The sequence below is a fragment of the Ovis aries genome, chromosome 14, assembly GCF_016772045.2.
Source record: "Ovis aries strain OAR_USU_Benz2616 breed Rambouillet chromosome 14, ARS-UI_Ramb_v3.0, whole genome shotgun sequence".
Taxonomy (NCBI): domain Eukaryota; kingdom Metazoa; phylum Chordata; class Mammalia; order Artiodactyla; family Bovidae; genus Ovis; species Ovis aries.
The window spans coordinates 61,394,631-61,414,574 of record NC_056067.1 but is presented as its reverse complement, the minus strand read 5'-3'; the positions used below and the strand labels follow the sequence as shown (position 1 = coordinate 61,414,574).

Sequence of the window (19,944 nt, the reverse complement as noted above, 5' to 3'; positions counted from 1 at the left end):
CTCTGGGTCCATCCACATCCCTCGGTGCTAGACCTCCTCTTTATGTTTATATTTGGCTAGTTAACTAATCAGACATCATGAACAGACTCGGAGGTTAATAGGGAAATGCTATACATTTTGTCATTCATATCCATACATGTGCTTTAAGCAGTACACTTAAAGCCAGCAATGCTACACATCATGAGCAGTTATGCTCTGAGACAGCTTTACTGGACAATTTTTCCATCCTGAATCTTGGGGTCAAAAGTATGATTAGAAACAAAACAATTACTTCCATTAGAAGTCTCTGTTACCAAAATCAGATCAATATTCCAGAAGAACTTTGTTTTCTTAACAGAGAAAAACCAACTTCAGTCTTGCATCAGTTTACTGTTAGTAACAAAATTCATTTACCTAATTAAAGTCATTCTAATCTTAATCCTGACAGCATACAATTTTTTTTTCAAAATTCCTTTTTTACAAGCCTTTTGCCACTTTCTAGATCCAAACAAATTTGCCTTGCATTTCTTCATCCAGAAATAAACAATGATAGGACAAAATCATCATCATTTTTCCTCAACAAAAATATCTCCATTCTTTATATCTTCTCTTTGTCTACATGTATCCTACTTGCTTTACATACTGAAATGTTTCACTTATCATTTTTACATATCACAGTTTTTAACCCTTGAAAATTTTAACAAAACCAAGAAATGAGTGATTGAAATGTTACACCAGGACTTTCTGATTGACAACTTAAGAACATATTTCATAACCTCAAAAAACATTTTTTTCATAGTGTGATTTTTCTTCAGTGATACAGCATGTATGATAAACCCAAACATCTTTAGTTTCCCTCTTTGTCATAGAAAAAGACAAAAGTAGGTAATCAGTTTATGGAATAGAGCCAGAATAGCCAAATTAAACATTAAATTTTAAAGGCTTCTCTCCTTTTTTCTTTGATTTGAAGTTTTACAATTTACCCAAGGCTGAAGATCCAGGCAAAGTGGACTGTGTTTGTATTTCAAGGACATGATAAGCATTAACTTCAAATTTTCTCCTAGGCACTTTTCTATTTCCTCAGGGTCTGAAAAAAGTGTTTTATCAAGCTACTGCTGCTGCTGCTAAGTTGCTTCAGTCATGTCCGACTCTGTGTGACCCCATTCCCTAACTGCATATGCAAAAAGAACTGTTTTTTGTTTTTTTTTTTTTAATTTCAAGACCTTCATCTTAACCAATTTTCTCTGGAATCTAAAGAATATTGTAGCCATACATTGTCCAAAAAAATCATCTTTCTTTTTCAGTCATAATTTCACAGCTAATTTTTTTTAATGAATTGAATCTGAATTTCCCATTTTACATAAGGTAACAGGAGTACCAGTCACACAAATGGAATATACACTCCACACACCAAATGACAGATCTGTCATAAACCCTCTCTGAGAGTGACCAGTACGGAGTCCCAAAGAAACACTTCCTTGACACAAACAGTCTGCAATCATACTCAGATGTCAGAATCAATTGGCAAAATGCCCAAATAACCCTTCGTGTCCCAAACAGTTCTCAACATCAGACACACATCAGAAGCAACTGGCAAGAATGTCCAAATAGCACTAGCACTTACAAATGGGAAGGCTGTTCGTGTGCACACTGGTGGACTTACCGGGTCTTGGAGCTCATCCGCTTATTCCAAATGCAAGTTTCCATCCCATCAAGAAGAGCATAAGTTGGCAGCCAGTGCCGAGCAGGAGAGAAACAGGAGGATCCTCAAAACAAATGGTTTTGGCAGCTTCTAGGAATGTCCCCAAATCCCCTACTCCAGGCTAGCTAGCCATGAGCAGAAGGCTGATTCACTGTCATAGACATAGTTCTCCTCTGGAAGACCCAGAAGAGTCGTGTCATGAAAGCTCAGGCGCCAGTCATAGCCAGCAGTAGCTGACCTCACGTTGGGCACCAAAATCTGTTACTGAAAGGTATGCATGGGGCGGGTAGGGTGGCAGGGAGGCAGGTCTGGCTGCTCACCACTCAAAACCCAGTAAACAGGCCAGGCTGGTGGAAAGGAAAATTTGCTTTATTTCAGATGCTGGCAACTGGAGGGGAGGGTGGGAGGGGAGGGTGGCAGACATCTGTCCAAAAGCCAATTCCCCCACTCCCCCAGCTGACAAGCAGAGTGTGAGAGCATTTATAGACAGAGTTGGGGGAGGGGGTTACATGCAGAAACAGCATGGTCATTTCTATATCTTCAATTGGTCTTCAGTGGTCTGACTACCATCATCTTGGTTGTTTTCAGTCAGTTCAGTCACTCAGTCATGTCTGACTCTTTGTGACCCCATGTACTGCAGCATGCTAGGCCTCCCTGTCCATCACCAACTCCCGGAGCCAGCTCTTATTCACGTCCATGGAGTCAGTGATGCCATCCAACCCTCTCATCCTCTGTCGTTCCCTTCTCCTCCCACCTTCACTCTTTACCAGCATCAGGGTCTTTTCCAGTGAGTCAGTTCCTCATATCAAGTGGCCAAAGTATTGTGGTTTCAGCTTCAGCATCAGTCCTTCCAATAAATAGTCAGGACTGATTTCCCTCAGGATTGATTGGTTTGATCTCCTTGCAGTCTAAGGGACTCTCAAGAATCTTCTCCAGCACCACAGTTCAAAAGCATCAATTCTTCGGCTCTCAGCTTTCCTTCTAGTCCAAATCTCACATCCATACATGACTATTGGGAAAACCATAGCTTTGACTAGATGGACCTTTGTTGGCAAAGTAATGTCTCTGCTTTTTAATATACTGTCTAGGTTGGTCATAGCTTTGGTTGTTTTAGGTACAGTTTATCTTTAGTTCCGGGGTGCACTTGTTCCCATTTCTTTGGGGTCAATTCTCAGAATGGTGGCAGCTCAGGTCCTGGGTACAGTCTGGCCATCATGTAGTTAACTTCTCCACCTGAGATTTTAGTATCTATAAGACAGCTCACAGGATGTGGCTCAGAATATTATCTACAGCCCTTGAGAAAGGACTAAAGATCCTTGACTGTGCTTAATGACTATATTATTATTATTTAGTCTCTTTAGACTGTTATCCTTTGAAAATTTCAGCATTTCTCACTTCTTCTTTGACTAAAGTGTTTCACAGGCAAAAAGCAGGCAGAGAACATGATGGGGCAGGTGGGCAATGATCATAAGAGTCTTCCTCTGTTTCAAGAGGAAGAAATAAAATATTAACTTGCACATAAGCAGTGTCTTCTTGTGCCTATTTCCAGGGAAAACACATAGATTGTCACATGGGAAGGAAACATGGGTAACAATGTATTGTGACAAGATCTGTACTTTAGGGGGTTTCCCTGGCAGTCCAGTGGTTAAGACTTTGCCTTCTAATGCAGGGAGTGCTCGTTCAATACCTGGTAGTGGAACTAAGGTATGTGGGCATACCTCACAGCCAAAAAACCAAAACATAAACAGAAGCAGTAAAGACTTTAAAAATAGTCCGTGTTAAAAAAAAAAAAAAATAGAGCTGCACTTTAGAGAATTTTCTGGAGATCCAGGAGTTAGGACTCAGCACTTTCACTGCCATGACCAGGGTTCAATTCCTGGTCAGGAAACTAAGACCTTGCAAACTGTGCAGTGTGGCAAAAAAATAAGAAAAAAAAAAACAAAAAACATAACAAATTTTAAAAAAGAATTGCATTTTAAACATGAGAAAACTGATGGGTTGGAAGCAGAGGGGAAGGAAGAAATATATTGTCCAGTCAATAACACAAGAAATCTAGCACAGCCATATTAATATCAGATAAAAGATTTTAAGAAAAAGAATACTAAATAAAATGGGTTATTTTACAATGAGAAAGAGAAATGATTTTTATCTCTTCCCCCAGATTTACTGAGATATATATCACATTGTATAATAAGCACTTTATTTTTCTGTCACAGACTCTTAGATTTATGTACTGGAGGTGATGAGGAAAAGTTCTTTAATTGAAAAAATAAAGACCCTGCATTGCCAGAGGTGAGGGAAGAGGGTGGGAAGTAATGGTTGGTTTATGAATGGTTATGACTGGGTAGAACTAAAGACAGGAAGTGAAACTAGAAAAGTAAAAATAAAAAGGTGTTACTGAAAACTATAATGCTTGAAACAGAGATTATGGACATGAAAGATATTGGTAATCATGAAGTAGAGGACTGTTCGTGGGAATGAGCAACTGCAGGAGAGAGAAGAGGGGATGGAGGTCAAGACACTGAGCCACAAAGTTGCTAAATGAATTTAAAAACAGATAGAAGAGGATGAACAGAATCAGGAAAATCCTGCAAGTTCACCATCCTGCAAGTCTACTGAAATACAGGCTGGGAAACAATGGAGAGTGAAACTGTTGGGTGAAACTCCAATGGAGGAGGCTGACATCACCTGATTGCTGCCCTTCCCTTACTGCTGGGGGACAGCCAGATATCCCGTGTTACCCTGTGTGCTGTAACAGGCAACACAGAACACCGCTTGGAACACAGCCCTGATGAAAAGCTGAATCAGATTGTCCTCAAGCCTCTAGATCAACTACAGCTCATCGTGAACATAAGGGATAGATTCACAGTTCGAGTGAAAACACAATCAGCCAAAACCAGGATGTTGACAATTCCCCAGGGCAGAAAAATGATCCAGCATTTATACCAATTAAATGATATGACCCACAGCTATAAAAAGGAATGCATTTGACTCAGTTCTAATGAGGTGGATGGACGTAGAGCTTTTAATACAGAGTGAAGTAAGTCGAAAAGAGAAGAACAAATATCCTACATTAACGCACATGTATGGAATCTAGAAAGATGGTGGTACTGATGAACCTTTCTGTCGGGCAGCAGTAGAGACGCAGACATAGAGAATAGACTGTGGACACAGTGGGGGAAGGAGAGGGTGGGACGAATTGAGAGAGGAGCATTGAAACATTTCCATTACCAGGTGTAAAATAGATCACTAATGGGAAGTTGCTCTATAACCCAGGAGCTCAGACCCAGTGCTCTGTGACAACCTAGAGGGGTGGATGGGGTGGGAGGTGGGAGAGGAGGCCCAAGAGGGAGGGGACATATGTGTACCTATGGCTGATTCATGGAAATGTGTAGTGGAAACCAACATAATATTGTAAAACAATTATCCTTCAGTTGCAATTTTTTTTAAAAAGTTGTGTGAAATGGATTTCAGATGAACTATCTCCAATGCTCCCTGTTGTTAAAGTGGGGAGTGCTCTTTCCTTCTTAGTCTCTGATGCCTATTTTAGTTCCTGGCACATAGTCGTCTCTAGGGCAACATTAAATGCCTGAACTCTGTCCACTACTTCCTTTACCTGGCCACACATTTTATGCAATAGCAACATCATATTGTGGAAACAGTTAAACTTTGCTGTTCTTGGAACAGAAACACATCCCGCCTTTATACTCTAAGGTTTTTTGACCGAAGTCTGCAACAAAGACACAGAAAAGGCAAATTACCAGGAGGAAGGATTATATACAGGAGACAACAAAAGTATAACTTGCTAAATGATTAAAGCTACAGGCTTCGGTACCTAACTCAGTAGAGGGGTGTAGGGAGAAAGGGTTTTATTGGAAGAACAAATGGATTTCTTTGGGAAAGACAAATAAATTAAGAAACCAGAGATGAGACACTTTATAATAATGTTTGTCTCTGCAGGTGTGAGTGGTCTTTCCTGCTTCTTCAGGCTAGAAAACTCTGAAAGAGTGATTTTTTTTTTTTAACGTAAGTGTCTTTGTTTTTAATTGGAGGATAATTGCCTTACAACTTTCTGTTGGTTCCTGCCATACATCTGCATGAATCAGCCCTGGGGAGACCTGTCCCTCTTGAGCCTCCCTCTGACCCCATCCCACCCCTCTAGGTGTCACAGAGCATCAGGTCTGAGCTCCCTGTGTCATATGGCAAGTTTCCACTGGCCATCTGCTTTACACATGGTCACGTGTATGTCTCCATGCTACTCTCTCAATGCATCCCACCCTCTCCTTCCCCCACTGTGTCTACAATTATTGTCCTAGTTTTACTCACTGTCCTCCTCTTGGGAGCAGCCTCTCCCCAGAGAGGAACTATCTGGCAGCCGTACTTACCAGAACTTTCTGCTTTGAGTCTGATAAGAGAGGCTCGGAGACGACTTCTTCTTGCATCCATTGCATCTCCAATGTCTTCTTTTAAAATAATCTTCCTGACTACTGAGCCTGTACTCTAGAGCCCCTGTGCCACAGCTGATTCCTGTGACCCTAGGATCCGTGCTCCCCAGGAAGAGAAGCCTGAGCACCGCGGCTAGAGAGCAGCCTCCCCATCACTGCAAATGGAGAAAGCCCCCGCAGCACGAAGACCCTGCCCAGTCAACAAGAAACAGGGAAGGGGCTCAGATGGTAAAGACTCCGCCTGCAATGCAGGAGACCCTGGTGCAAACACTGAGTTGGGAGAATCCCCTGGAGAAGGAAACAGCAAGCTACTCCAGTATTCTTTCCTGGAGAACCTGATGAACAGAGGAGCCTGGTGGGCTACAGTCCATGATGTTACAAAGAGTTGGACACGACTGAGCAACTAACACTACACTTTTCCTACCAACTTTGGGGTTTCAAATGAGTCCTCACTCAACCAACTAAAACTTTCTAAAATAGGTTAAGCCATTTCATCTTGTGTGGCTGTTTGGGTTTTGCTGTGTTTTGTTTAGTTTACAATATTATTAATCAACTATACTTCAATGTTAAATAAAGTTAATGTGAGAGTCAGTCAAGTAGTGCATTTATGTCTCCTTTTACTCCCTGATAGCTCAGTTGGTAAAAAATCCTCCTGCAATGCAGGAGACCCCGGTTCGATTCCTGACTCAGGAAGATCCGTTGGAGAAGGGATAGGCTACCCACTCCAGTATTCTTGGGTTTCCCTTGTGTCTCAGCTGGTTAAGAATCCACCTGCAATGAGGGAGACCTGGGTTTGATCCCTGGGTTGGGAAGATCCCCTGGAGAAGGAAAAGGCTACCCACTCCAGTATTCTGGCCCGGAGCATCCCATGGACTGTATAGTCCATAGGTTCGCAAAGAGCAGGACACGACTGAGTGACTTTCACTTCACTTTGCTGCTTTGTGCCCAGGGTTTTAGCACGTGGGTCACTTGACTCGGGTCAGAATCTAGTCAACACTTCACTAGCATCCTCCAAAGCTGCAACGTTCCCCTCTCACTCTCGGGTTTTCCTTCCAGGAGGAGCAAGGCTCCTGATCTCTTGCATCGTTTTCCTTCTCTGTCTCTGTGCTCAGCTCTCCCAGCAAACAGAGCTCCCTGAAGAAGTGGACCAAGTCACACCCCCTTTACCCTCTTCCATCCTTTGTGCAAGGCTGGGTGCACGTGAGATGCTGGTTCCATGTTTGTGTTGCTTGAATTGACATCAGAGGCTTTAAGCTCCCCTTCTCCTGGTTGGGGTCCAGCTGGGCTTCTGTGTCCCCCACACTGGAGTGTCTCAGGTCATGTGCAGACAGTGGGGAGTCCAGCAAGAGGACTGGGAGGGAGCAGGGTTGTAAGTCGTGTCCCAAGTCTTACAGCTCATGCGTCTCATGGTCCTTTATGATCAAATGAGTTCAAGTGTCCATGGAAAGACTCAATTAACAATCTAACTGGAATAAAAGAGTTTTATTTGAGCCAAGCTGAGCACTATAGCCTGGGAGGCAGCCACTTAAATAACTCTGAAGAACTGCTCTGGTTTTCTTCTTCTTCTTCTTTTTTTTTTTTTTTTTGCCCAGCTTCATGGCATGAAGAAGGAGGGGAGGGTGGAAGGTCCTTAGTTCTCAAACCAGGGATCGAACCCATGCCCACTGCAGAGGACGCACTGAGTACTGCCAGGGAATTCTCAGAACTGTCCCACTGAAGCATGGTTTCCAGCACAGTCTTATGCCCCATCCAAACAGAGAACATGCATCGCACATGACAGGGTGTATTCCTTCAGGGTTTCAAAAGAGACAGACTCAGTATGTAGACAGTGAGACAGCAGAACCCTGGTGTCCGGGAAGGGAACCTTATCTTGGAGGGAGTGTTAATATGGATGCCATTAGAAGGGAGTTACTCGTTCTTATCTTCAAACCAGACGCTCTTTACCTCAATGGTTAAAGCAGATAAGCTGTGAGAGTTAAACAAGCTGTTTTAGTTCACACACAGTTCAAGATGAACCATGTATAAGCAAAATGACTTTCCCATACCTCAATATGTGAACATCTTCTCCATCACAAGCAGATAAAAATCTTAGAACTTTATGCTCTAGCAATTCCACCTCTGAGGATATACCAAAAAGAACTGAGAGTGCACCCATGGTCACAGCAGCATTTTTCACAATAATTAAAACATGAAGGCAACCCAAGTGCCCACTGACCAAAGAATGGATAAGCCAATGTGATAGGTACCAATAATAGAGTATTACTCAGCACTAGAAAGGAAGGGAATTCTAACACATGATGGATGCAGCTTGCAGATATCATACGCAGTAAAATCAGCGTGACTACACTTGAGAACTATTGTGTGATTCCATTTAAGTGAAGGCTCTAGAGTCATCAGATTCATAGAGACAGAAAGTAGAATGATGATTGCCAGGAACTGGAAAAGGAAAAAGAAGGAATTGTTGTTTAACGGGAACAGAGAGTCAGCATTGCCAGGTGAAAAATGTTCTGGAATTTGGTTGCACAAAATATGAATATACCTAACATGACTGAGGGGCTTTCCAAGTGGCACTAGTGGTGAAGAACCCGGGTGCCCATGCAAGACATGTAGGAGACCTGGATTCAATCCCTGGGTGGGGAAGATCCCTGGAGGAGGAAATGGCAACCCACTCCAGTATTCTTGCCTGGAGACTCCCACAGGCAGAGGAGCCTTTCGGGGTTGCAAAGAGTTGAACATGACTCAAGTGACTTAGCACACACACACACACACACACACACACACAGAACATGATTAAACTGGACACAACATGAATTAAACGGTAAATTTTGTTATGTGTACTTCATTACAACAAAGAAAACATCTCAGGGCCTTCCCTGGTGGTGGAGAATCTGCTGGCCAATGCAGGAAACTCAAGTTCAATCCCTGATCCAGGAAGATTCAACATGCCTTAGAGCGACTAAACCTGTGCCCTGCAATTCCTGAGCCCGTTCTTAGAGCCAGGACTACTGAGGCCACAAGGCACAGCTAGTGCAGCCCGCCCACCCCAGAGCCTGTGCTCCACAACAAGAGAAGTCGCAGCCATGAGAAGGTCCTGCACCGCCACAGAGTAGCCCCCACTCACTGCAACTAGAGAAAGCCTGCGCACAGCCACAGAGACCAAGCACACCAATCAATAACCTAATTAATTAATACAAAATCATCTTAACTACTTAAAAAAAAAGAAAACCCTCTCAGAACCTCCCCCGAGGGTAACCACAGAGGAGTCAGGGCTGATAGCAACACAGCAGATGGTCCCCGCCCGCCCAGCCCCATCTCCACCGCAACAACCCAGGGGTGAGGACTGTCTTCTGTGCTCAGGACTCCCCGCTTCAGTTCTTGGAGATGTCTCAGCTCCAGCCCCGCACAGCTTAACCTCAGCCTCCCTGACTGACCCAGTGCTCCAGGCTCTGCTCCAAGGATCCAGTAAGTCTTGGGTCACTCTCTTCTGTGGGAGACTGGGCGCTGAGTTCAAATCCTCCCAAAGAGACCTCTGCAATCCCAGAGTGCAGAGGGGTCAGCCTGGCTTCTGACTGAGGGTGGAGAGACCCATTTTCCGTGGAGATGAAAACAGGAGCTGGAAGCTCTTGTGTTTTGTGTGAGAATCAGTGTGTGTGTGTGGGGGGGGGGGGGGGTGGGCAGCGGGAGGGGAGGTTGGATCAGTGCATGGAGGTTCTTGCGTGTGTGCTAAGTCACTTCAGCCTGTCTGACTCTTTGCGACCCTATGTACTGTAGCCCGCCAGGCTCCTCTGTCCATGGGATTCTCCAGGTAAGAATACTGGAGTAGGTTGCCATTTCCTCCTCCAGGGTATCATTCCAACTCAGGGATCGAACCAGTGTCTCCTATGTCTCCTTCATTGGCAGGCAGGCTATTTATCACTCTGTTTTTTTGGGGGGGAGGGGGGTACTTGCGCTCAAACAATAGTGAAGATTGTCCTTATACAGGGCCTATAATATGTGGACCATCCACTTCAGTCTCTTGTATACCGTCCGCCTTTTGAGTCTATAAGCTCCTCATCTGCTGATACGAGGGAACTGTGAAGGACCTGCGTGTCAGCAGATGCTGGTGTCTGTAGGGGATGATGGTAGGTTGTTGTTCAGTCACTCAGTCATGTCCGTCTCTTCGCGACCCTGTGGACTGTGGCACACCAGGCTTCCCTGTCCTTCACCATCACCTGAGTTTGCTCAAGTTAAGGCTATGTTGATTTATATTAAATCACCTTAGGGTTTGTTACACCCAGCAACACTTTGACGCTGGTCTCTATTATTTATCATTGGCAACAACAACAGCAAAAAGGTAGTAAAATATACATAACATAATATTTACCATCATAACCGTTTTTTGAAAAATTCAGCCCCAACACCCACATGGTTCACACAGTTCCCCCTTGGGGATCTGTGGGTGGGGTAGTTCCGCCCCCCCCCCCCCCCCCCCCCCCCAGGGATCAAATGCAGGTACATGACAGTGAAAATTCTTACTCCGAGCCACTGGACTGCCAGGGAATTCCCATCTACATCATTTTTAAGTGCACAGTTCAGTAATGTTAAGTATATTTACATTGCTGTCCAGCCAATCTGAAGAGCTCTTTTGTATCTTGTAAAATGGAAACTGTGCCCCATGTAACCATACCTCCCCATTTCCCCCTTAACCCCAGCCCCTGGCAAACCACCATTCTACTTTCTGTCTCTGTGGCTCTGACTCCTCTCGATACTTCATGAAAGTGGAATCATACAGTATTTGTATATTGGCGAGTGGCTTAAGGATGGCTCAGATGGTAAAGAATCTGCCTGCAATGCAGGAGATCTGGGTTGGGACGATCCCCTGGAGGAGGGCATGGCAACCCACTCCAGCATCCTTGCCTGGAGAACCCCATGGACAGAGGAGTCCATTGGGGTTGCAAAGACGTGACTGAGCAACTGACACACGGAAACAAGGGAGTGACAGGAAGCTTCTCCAAGCCTCCTGGGTCTTAATTACCTTCAGCTCATAAAGAATCCCTGAGCCAAAGTGGCACATTTGGGAAGACGAATTCTCGCCCCCCTCACTTCTCTTCAAACAAATCTTAGAGTAACCTTGAAACATTAAAAATACTCTTTATGTTTGAAGAAACCAAGTTCACACAAAGAGAACTTGCCCAATGTGTCCTTTTACCACCTGCTCCCCATCCCTCCATTCCTCTGCGGAATTGAGCTTCCAGGGTCAAGGGCAGATGGACCTTCTTGATGACTTCGTGTCTTGCTTTTTCAGCAGATCATAGCCTTCTCAACTATGTCTACGATGCTGGGTCAATATCTACACCAGTTTGGTCAGAAGCTGGTCCGCAGGAAGCCACAGTTCAGAGAGGAACCTGAGAGTTCTGAGACCCATCCTCCGAACACCCTGGACCTGGTGGTGATAGGTTTGGACAACATGTTGGGAGCTGGCATATACATCCTGATTGGGGGAGTAGCCAAATACGTAGCTGGACCAGCAATCATCCTTTTCTTACTGGTGGCCGGCCTGACTACTGTGTTGTCTGGGCTCTGCTATGTCGAGTTGGCAGCTGGAGTAGAAAGACCTGGTACTGTGTATTTCGTCATCTATGTCACAATGGGACGACTGTACGCCTTCATCAGTGGCTGGAACCTCTTACTGTATTTAATTATTGGTGAGACGATGGGGAGCGGGGAGAAGTGGGCCTTAAGATGCAGAAAGTAGGAGAGATGAGTGGCAGCTGCACTCATTCATCAGAACCCTGTTATCCACCTTCAGGGCAGGGTTGGGAGAGGGGGAACGGTGGCAGGAAAACTGCACAACCTCATTGCATGCAGGTCTATCCTGCTTTCCTTAAGTGATGGACCAAGAAACCAGAGGAAAGGGAACTGGAGGGAGCGGGTGAGAGGGAGGCAAGCCCCTAGGCTCATCCCCTGACCGCAGTGAAGTCTTCGCTCAGCTGTTGCCTTCCTGGATTTTCTCTTACACCTCAACTTAAAAATTCAACTCTGATCTAGTCCCTCCTACTCCCATTTACCTGTGTTTCTTTGTTTTCCATCACTTCTATCTCCTAGCATATTAAATAGTTGGCCTTTTTGTGAATCACCTGGGTCTCCCCTGTCCACCCCATGAGAAACTCTTTGAGATCAGGTGTTTTTTGCTCACCTCCTGCCCCAAATATCTCACACGGCACATAATAGGGGTTCAAGTTCTGTCTGCTTGTAAACATTCCTCCTTCTGTTGCTGCAGCCACTGCCTGTATAGCCCGGGCCTGGAGCTCCACCTTTGACAGCCTGATTGGGAACCACATCTCTGAGGCATTAGGCGGAACTTTCTCTCTGCAAATGCCCTCCTTCCTGGCCTCGTTTCCAGACTTTCTTGCCCTGGGCCTGGTGCTGCTGCTCACAGGTGAGAGGAGACCAGAGACAGAAAGGGAAGAGCAGGTATGGAGGGGGAGCTGGCATGGGGAAGGCTCGAAGGCAGAAGGGTGGGGAATTAGCACTGGGAAAATGGTTTGGAATAAGAAAGAGAGGAAGGCAAGGCATTTTTTCCTACCCTTGGACTATTGGTAACTTAGGCTGGATCATTCTTTGGTGTGGGGTGCTGGCCTATGCATTTCTGCTTTATAAAACATCATTGTTGGGGGAATTCCCTGGTGTCCAATGGTTAGGACACTGTGCTTTCACTGCTGAAGGTTTGGGTTCAATCCCCGGTCAGGGAACTAAGATCCCACATGCCAAGAGGGGTACCCTTCAAAAAATCATTGTTGGATGTTGAGCAGCATCCGTGATCTTTATGTACCAGATACCAGTGACAGTCAGCCCCCCAAACTGTGACAATTGGAATGTCTCTGGACAGTGCCAGTATCCCTTGGGGCACAAAATCATCCCAGCTGGGAATCACTTACCTAGACCAACAAGTTTCTTCCTCCATACTGAGATCAAAGTTTTTTTTTAACTGAAAGGAAATCCACATAAATTTAACCACTTTATTATTTTTCCCAGCTTTATTGAGATATAATTCACTTCATGGCAAATAGATGGGGAAAAATTGGAAACAGTGAGAGACTTTATTTTCATGGGCTACCAAATCACTGTGGATGGTGACTGCAGCCATGAAATTAAAAGGGACTTGCTCCTTGGAAGAAGAGCTATGACAAACCTAGACAGCATATTAAAAAGCAGAAGCATCACTGCTGATAAAGGTCTATGTAATCAAAGCTGTGGTTTTTCGAGTAGTCATGTACAGATGTGAGAGTTGGACCATAAAGAAGGCTGAGTACCAAAGAATTGATACTTTTGATCATGGTGCTGGACAAGACTCGAGAATCCCTTGGACTGCAAGGAGATACAACCAGTCAATCCTAAAGGAAATCAGTCCTGAATATTTATTGGAAGAGCTGATGCTGAAACAGAAGCTCCAATACTTTGGCCACCTAATGAGAAGAACTGACTCATTGGAAAAGATCCTGATGTTGAGAAAGACTGAAGGCAGGAGGGGAAGGGGACGACAGAGGATGAGATGATTGGATGGCATCGTTAACTCAATGGACGTGAGTTTGAGCAAACTGTGGGAGATAGTGAAGGACAGGGAGCCTGGTGTGCTGCAGTCCATGGGGTCGCAAAGAATCAGACATGACTGAGCGACTGAACCGCAACAACAGCTGACATACAGCATTGTAAAAGTTTAGGATGATCTGATAGACATGGATTTTGTGAGATGATGGTCACAGTAAGAACATATCCATCTGCAATTGTCCAATTCAGCGGCACTTAGTACCTTCCCAATGCTGTGTAACCACCACCCCATCCAGTACCAAACATTTTCATCACAGTGAAAGGAAACCCTGTACCCACTGAGCAGTCACTGCCATCTGTCCACAACCACCAGCCACGAGCCCTGGGCAACCACTAGTCTGCTTTCTGTCTCTCTGAATTTAGTTACTTATTTCTCTAGCCTCATTGTAATGCATGGGGAACTTCCCAGACCAGGGATTGAACCTATGCTCCCTGTAGTGGAAGCTCAGAGTCTTAACCAATGAACCACCAGGGGAGTCCTGGATTTAGTTATTTTGTTGTCTCATTTTCCATTTTTCCCACAGGACTCCTGGCTCTGAGAATTTATGAGTCAACCGTGATTAACAAAGTGTTCACAGGCTTGAACATTTTGGTTCTCAGCTTCATCATCGTCTCTGGCTTCATTAAGGGAGACTTGCACAACTGGAAGCTCATGGAACAGGGCTACCAATTGGCTGCAGCTGGATCTGGTGATGCCTACAGGTTAGGAGGGTACCCTTGGTTGTAGTAATGCGTGTGTGTGTGGTGTGCAGAGTTGGGAACATGGTGGGGACTAATGAGACCTGGGGTGATGGTCCAAGTGTGAGGGTCCCTGGAGCCCAGGACCTGTGGTACTAAGGGGCCCAGTAGAGATGGCCGAACACACCTCACTCACGTTCCTCCTCTTTGCTCCTCTCACCATAGCTTGGGCCTTCTGGGTTCTGGAGGGCTTGTGCCTTTTGGCTTTGATGCAATTCTCCGGGGAGCAGCTACATGTTTCTAGGCATTTGTTGGTTTTGCTGGCATTGTCAGTGCGGGTAACATGGGCATCGTGTGTCCCATCGGGGTTTGGGAACAGAATGGGCTGCCCTTGAACACAGAGGTGGGTAGAAGGTTAGGCTGCTTTTGAAACTTGAAGAGTAAAGTGGGTTTTGTGATTTCACCTTGGTGAAACCCCAGTGACCCAATACCTCCTCCTATCCTGCAGGGAGCAAAGCCAGCCGTCCTCAGTGGTCCATGCCCTTGGCTGTCGTCATCTCCTTCTTCATCTGCTTTTTGGTGTGCTTTGGTGTCTCGGCGGCCCTCACCCTCATGGTGCCCTACTACCTGATTCAGCTCGAGAGCCCCTTGCCGCAGGCTTTCGTCTATGTTGGGTGGGAGCCGGCCAAATATGTCGTGGCTGTTGGCACCCTCTGCATTCTTTTATACAGGTCAGTCTCATGGTTTTCTCTTCATCTACTGTCAGACGCTCGGGTATCCCCAGCCCTCGGGACTGAGAGATGAGAGAAAGGCATCTTCCCCAGGTAGACCAGGGAGCAAAAGCCCCGGTCTCTCCTGTTTCTGCCCCTTCTCACACATTCCCATTTTCCCTTCCAGCCTTCTGAGCATCATGTTTATCATGGCTCAGTTGACCTATGCAATGGCAGAGGATGGGCTCCTTTTCCGGAGACTTACCTGGATCCCTGCCCCCACCGATGCCCGCACTGATGCCCGCACCGATGCCCGCATCATTGTCCGCACCGTTGCACCCATAGGAAACCCCATTATGGCTGTCTTGGTTCCTGGAACTCTTGCAGGTGAATAGACAGAACTCACCCTTTTAAAATCATACGTCTTAACTTGCATATTTCCAGTGGTTTCTCACTCTTCCCCCACTGTCTTTGCTCCCTCATCCCAGCGGTGATGGCGTTACTCTTCGACTTCACTGACCTGGTGGACCTCATGTCACTTCGGTCCCTGCTTGCCTACTCCCTGGTGACATTTTCTGTCCTTGTCCTCAGGTGAGACCCCATGACACCTGGACTGGGGGGGGGGTGGTCTTTGACTTGTAAGGGTTGATGGGGAGGGAATCATCTTCCACCTTCATGCTGCCTCCTTAATGTCCTGCTACCACTGATTGGGGAAAGAGAGGCATTAGACAGACTGATGTTGGATCAGCAGTAGGGGCTGTTACTACTATTGCTTTAATATTTCTAATTCAGGTATCAACCAGCCCAGAATGGAAGCATGGAGAAAACAGAGGAGGAAACTGAGACAAACCCTGAAGCTGAAGGAGGTCCTTTGGAATCTGAACCTGAAGCAGGAATCTCAGGCATTCTAAAGAGTCTGTGGTTCCCTCCCAGCACCATCCCCACCCGGAAATCTGGCTGGATTGTCTATGGATGTGCCTCCCTGCTTGGTGAGCAGTGGGATTTCTCCTTGGTCATATTCTGAAATTGACAGGGTGGTACTGGAGTGTGTATTTTGTCAGTTGAGGAGTCTTGGAGATATGATGGCCCCTCCTGATGTGGGCAGCCTGGGGAGGGATGTGACCCGAGGTCCTGACATCTTTGTCTTCTGGGTCCAGCCTGTTCTCCACCTTGACCCTTGCAGTGCTTCTGCTGATAATCCTGAGCCTGGTCCTGTACTGGTGGTCCAGCCAGGTGTTCTCTGGAGACCCCATGCTCACAACAGTGGCTGTGCTGCTGCTGCTGCTCATCACTGGGGTCACGGTCATCATCTGGAGGCAGCCTCAGAGCCCCTCTCCTCTTGAACCTACATTCAGGGTAGGTGACCTTATGGGTCTAAAGTGTCCACCTTGAGTGAAGGTCTGTGTGCTTTAGGTCTAAACATCCTTTGCTGGACAGGCAACGAGGGGATTTGCTGAAACCAATGGACTCCTCCCTGATCTACACTCAGTGCTTTACAAACTCAGTCTCACTAAGCACTGAGCACACAGTCTGAGCAGAACTGGAGTCTTCCTGCCCTCATGGGGTAGGGTTTCCCTTTCAGACATCTGGGGTGTGTTCAGGAATGAACTGACTTTGCTCACAGGTCCCTGCTCTGCCTGCCGTCTTCCTGGTGAGCACCTTAGTGAATGCTTACTTGATGATACAGATGACCCCTCAGACCTGGGCTCAATTTGGCATCTGGATGGCAATTGGTGAGTGGTTTTCTGGGATAAAGAGGCTTCTTGAGTGATGGAACCCAATATTCTTCCTACTACCTCTCTCCTAAACTGTGTCAGACACCATGATAGGAGCCCTATTGGGCAGTTGTAATGAGGAGAGCACCTACTTTCCCTTCTCTCTGTCTCATTTCCCTCCTAGGATTTGCCATATACTTTGGATATGGGATCCGACACAGCCTGGAGAACAATGATCAACAGCCAGCAGCCTCCACTTCTCAGACTTAACAGAAGCATCCCTAGTGATGAATTGTCTTAACTACAGGACATGGATGCTGTGTGGAATCTCTCCATGCACTGGAGGATCTGCTGGTTCGAGGGGCACTGTGAGCCTCTATGGACTGTGAAGGCGGAATGCATTTACAGCTGTGTATTTATTGCTAGTGGACAAAGTGACTTCAGTGCTGTAAATGCTGGCAGAAACATTTAAAAGCATAATACACATCCAGAAAAGTGAATTTTCATGAAAAATGTACAAAAATGTAACCAGAAACCAAAGGAAGAAATAAAATATTAACTTGAATATAAGCAATGCCTCTTTGTGCCTGTTTCCAGTGAAAACACATAAGCTGTCACATGGGAAGGAAACACAGGTAACCATATATTGTGACAAGAAAGTGAAAGTCACTCAGTTGTTTCCGACTCTTTGTGACCCTATGGACTATACAGTCCATGGAACTCTCCAGGCCAGAATACTGGAGTGGTCAGCCTTTCCCTTCTCCAGGGGATCTTCCCAACCCAGGGATTGAACTCAGGTCTCCCACATTGCAGGTGGATTCTTTACCAGTTGAGCTACCAGGGAAGCCCAAGACACTAGAGTGGGTAGCCTGTCCCTTCTCCAGTGGATCTTCCTGAGCCAGGTATCGAACTGGGGTCTCCTGCATTGCAGGCAGATTCTTTACCAACTGAGCTACGAGGGAAGCCCATATTATGACAAGAGTTGCACTTTAGGGGGCTTTCCTGGCCATCCAGTGGTTAAGACCTGGCCTTCCTATGTAGGGGGTGCCTGTTTGATCCCTGGTTGTGGAACCAAGATGCCACATGCCTCATGGCCAAAAAACCAGAACATAAAATGGAAGCAATAAACACTTAAAAATGGTCCACATTATATATATATATATATATATATATATATATATATATATATATATATGAGAAAAGAAAAAGCATTACACTTGGAGGATATTCCTTGGAGGTCCAGGAGTTGGGACTCTGCACTTTCACTGCCATGGCCAGGGTTCAGTTCCCAGTCAGGGAACTAAGATTCTAAACACTGTGAAATGTGGCCAAAAAATCAGAAAAAAAGATTAAAAATGAATTTAAAAGAAAGAATTTCACTTTTTAAAAAAAAAATTGAAAATCTAATCAGCTTTATTGAACAACTCATGACTTTAAACATGTTCTCATACTCCTTTTTTTTTATGACAGAGCTTATAAAGTGTCCATATTATTTTTTCTTTAACTATTTGATAGAATTTAAGCAGAGAAGTCACCTGAGCCTGAGCTTTGCTTTGTGGGAGGATTTGTAATTACAAATTCATGTTCCTGTTATCTGGCAACTCAAATCTTTCTTTAGAAAAAAGAGCTGCAATTTAAACATGAGAAAAGAGATAGGTTGGAAGTAGAAGGAAAGGAACAGATACATCATGCAAAGAGTAACATAGAAAGCCAGCAGAGCAGTATTAATATCAGACAAAGTCGATTTTAAGAAAAAGAGCATAATAACAGATAAAGTGGGTTATTTTACAGTGAGAAAGACAATCAGTCATTTTCATCTTTTCCTCCAGTTTCACTGAGATATAGAATCACACTGTGTAATAAGCACTTTACTCTTCTGTCACAGACCCTAAGAGTTACACAGTAGAGTTGATGAGGAAAAGTTCTTAATTGAAAACAACAACAACAAACCTCCTGCATTGCCAGAGGTGAGTGACGGGGGTGGGAAGTAGTCCTGAAGGTGAAGGTGAAGTCGCTCAGTCATGTCCGACTCTTTGCGACCCTGTGAACTGTAGCCTACCAGGCTCCTCCGTCCGTGGGATTCTCCAGGCAAGAATACTGGAGTGGATTGCCATTCCCTTCTCCAGAGGATCTTCCCGACCTAGGGATCGAACCCAGGTCTCCTGCATTGGAGGCAGACACTTGATTGATAAATGGTTACAGTTGAGTGGAACTAAAAGATGGGATGTGAAATGGGGAAATCAAAATGAAAAGGTGTTGCTGCAAACAGAATGCTTGAAATTGAGATGATACACACTGAAGATGTTGGTAATAATGAAGTGGGAACGAGCAACTGAAGTGCAGTGAAGGAGAGCTGCAGGTCAAGATATTGAGTAGCAAATTTATTCATTTCAGTTCAGTTGCTCAGTCGTGTCCGACTCTTTGCGACCCCATGGACTGCTGCATGCCAGGCCTCCCTGTCCATCACCAACTCCCGGAGTTTACTCAAACTCATGTCCATCGAGTTGGTGATGCCATCCAACCATCTCATCTTTTGTTATCCCTTTCCCCTCCTGCCTTCAATCTTTCCCAGCATCAGAGTCTTTTCAAATGAATCAGCTCTTCACATCAGGTGGCCAAAGTACTATCATTAAAACAAACCAAAGTTACTACATGAATTTAAAAATAGATGGAGGAGGATGAACAGATTTAGGCAAAGTCACTGTCTTGCAAGTTCCGATGAAATCAGATTTAGGACACAATTAATGTGACTGATTCTGTCAGGTGAAGCTCTGATGGAGGAGGCTGACATCACCTGATTGCTATTCTTCCCTTACTGCTGGGGGACAACCAGATATCCCATGCGACCCAGTGTGCTGTAATAGGCAACACAGAACACTGCCTGGAATACAGTTCTGATGAAAAGCTGAATCAGAAAGTCCTCAAGCCTCTAGATCAACCACAGCTCATCATGAACATAAGGGATAGATTCACATTTCAACTGAAAACACAGTCAACCAAAACCAGCATGCTGACAATTCTCCAGGGCAGAAGAATGGTTCCCTTTTTATACCAATTAAATGATATGACCCACAGCCATAAAAAGGAACACATTTGACTCAGTTCTAATGAAGTGGATGAAGTTAGAG

The 19,944-nt window shown here is 45.3% G+C and overlaps 1 protein-coding gene across 1 annotated transcript; it reads left to right on the top strand.

Moving 5' to 3' along the window:
* Window positions 1–9,464: 9,464 nt before the first annotated feature.
* Window positions 9,465–17,386, top strand: LOC101111573 (cationic amino acid transporter 3-like). Its single transcript, XM_027977977.3, is given in 12 exon segments — window positions 9,465–9,588; window positions 11,411–11,810; window positions 12,386–12,544; window positions 14,238–14,415; window positions 14,617–14,729; window positions 14,900–15,122; window positions 15,289–15,488; window positions 15,590–15,692; window positions 15,894–16,090; window positions 16,285–16,457; window positions 16,726–16,834; window positions 17,001–17,386. Coding segments are annotated over 11 exon segments (1,920 nt in total). The 5' UTR covers window positions 9,465–9,588; window positions 11,411–11,431; the 3' UTR covers window positions 17,087–17,386.
* The last annotated feature ends 2,558 nt before the right edge of the window (window positions 17,387–19,944 follow it).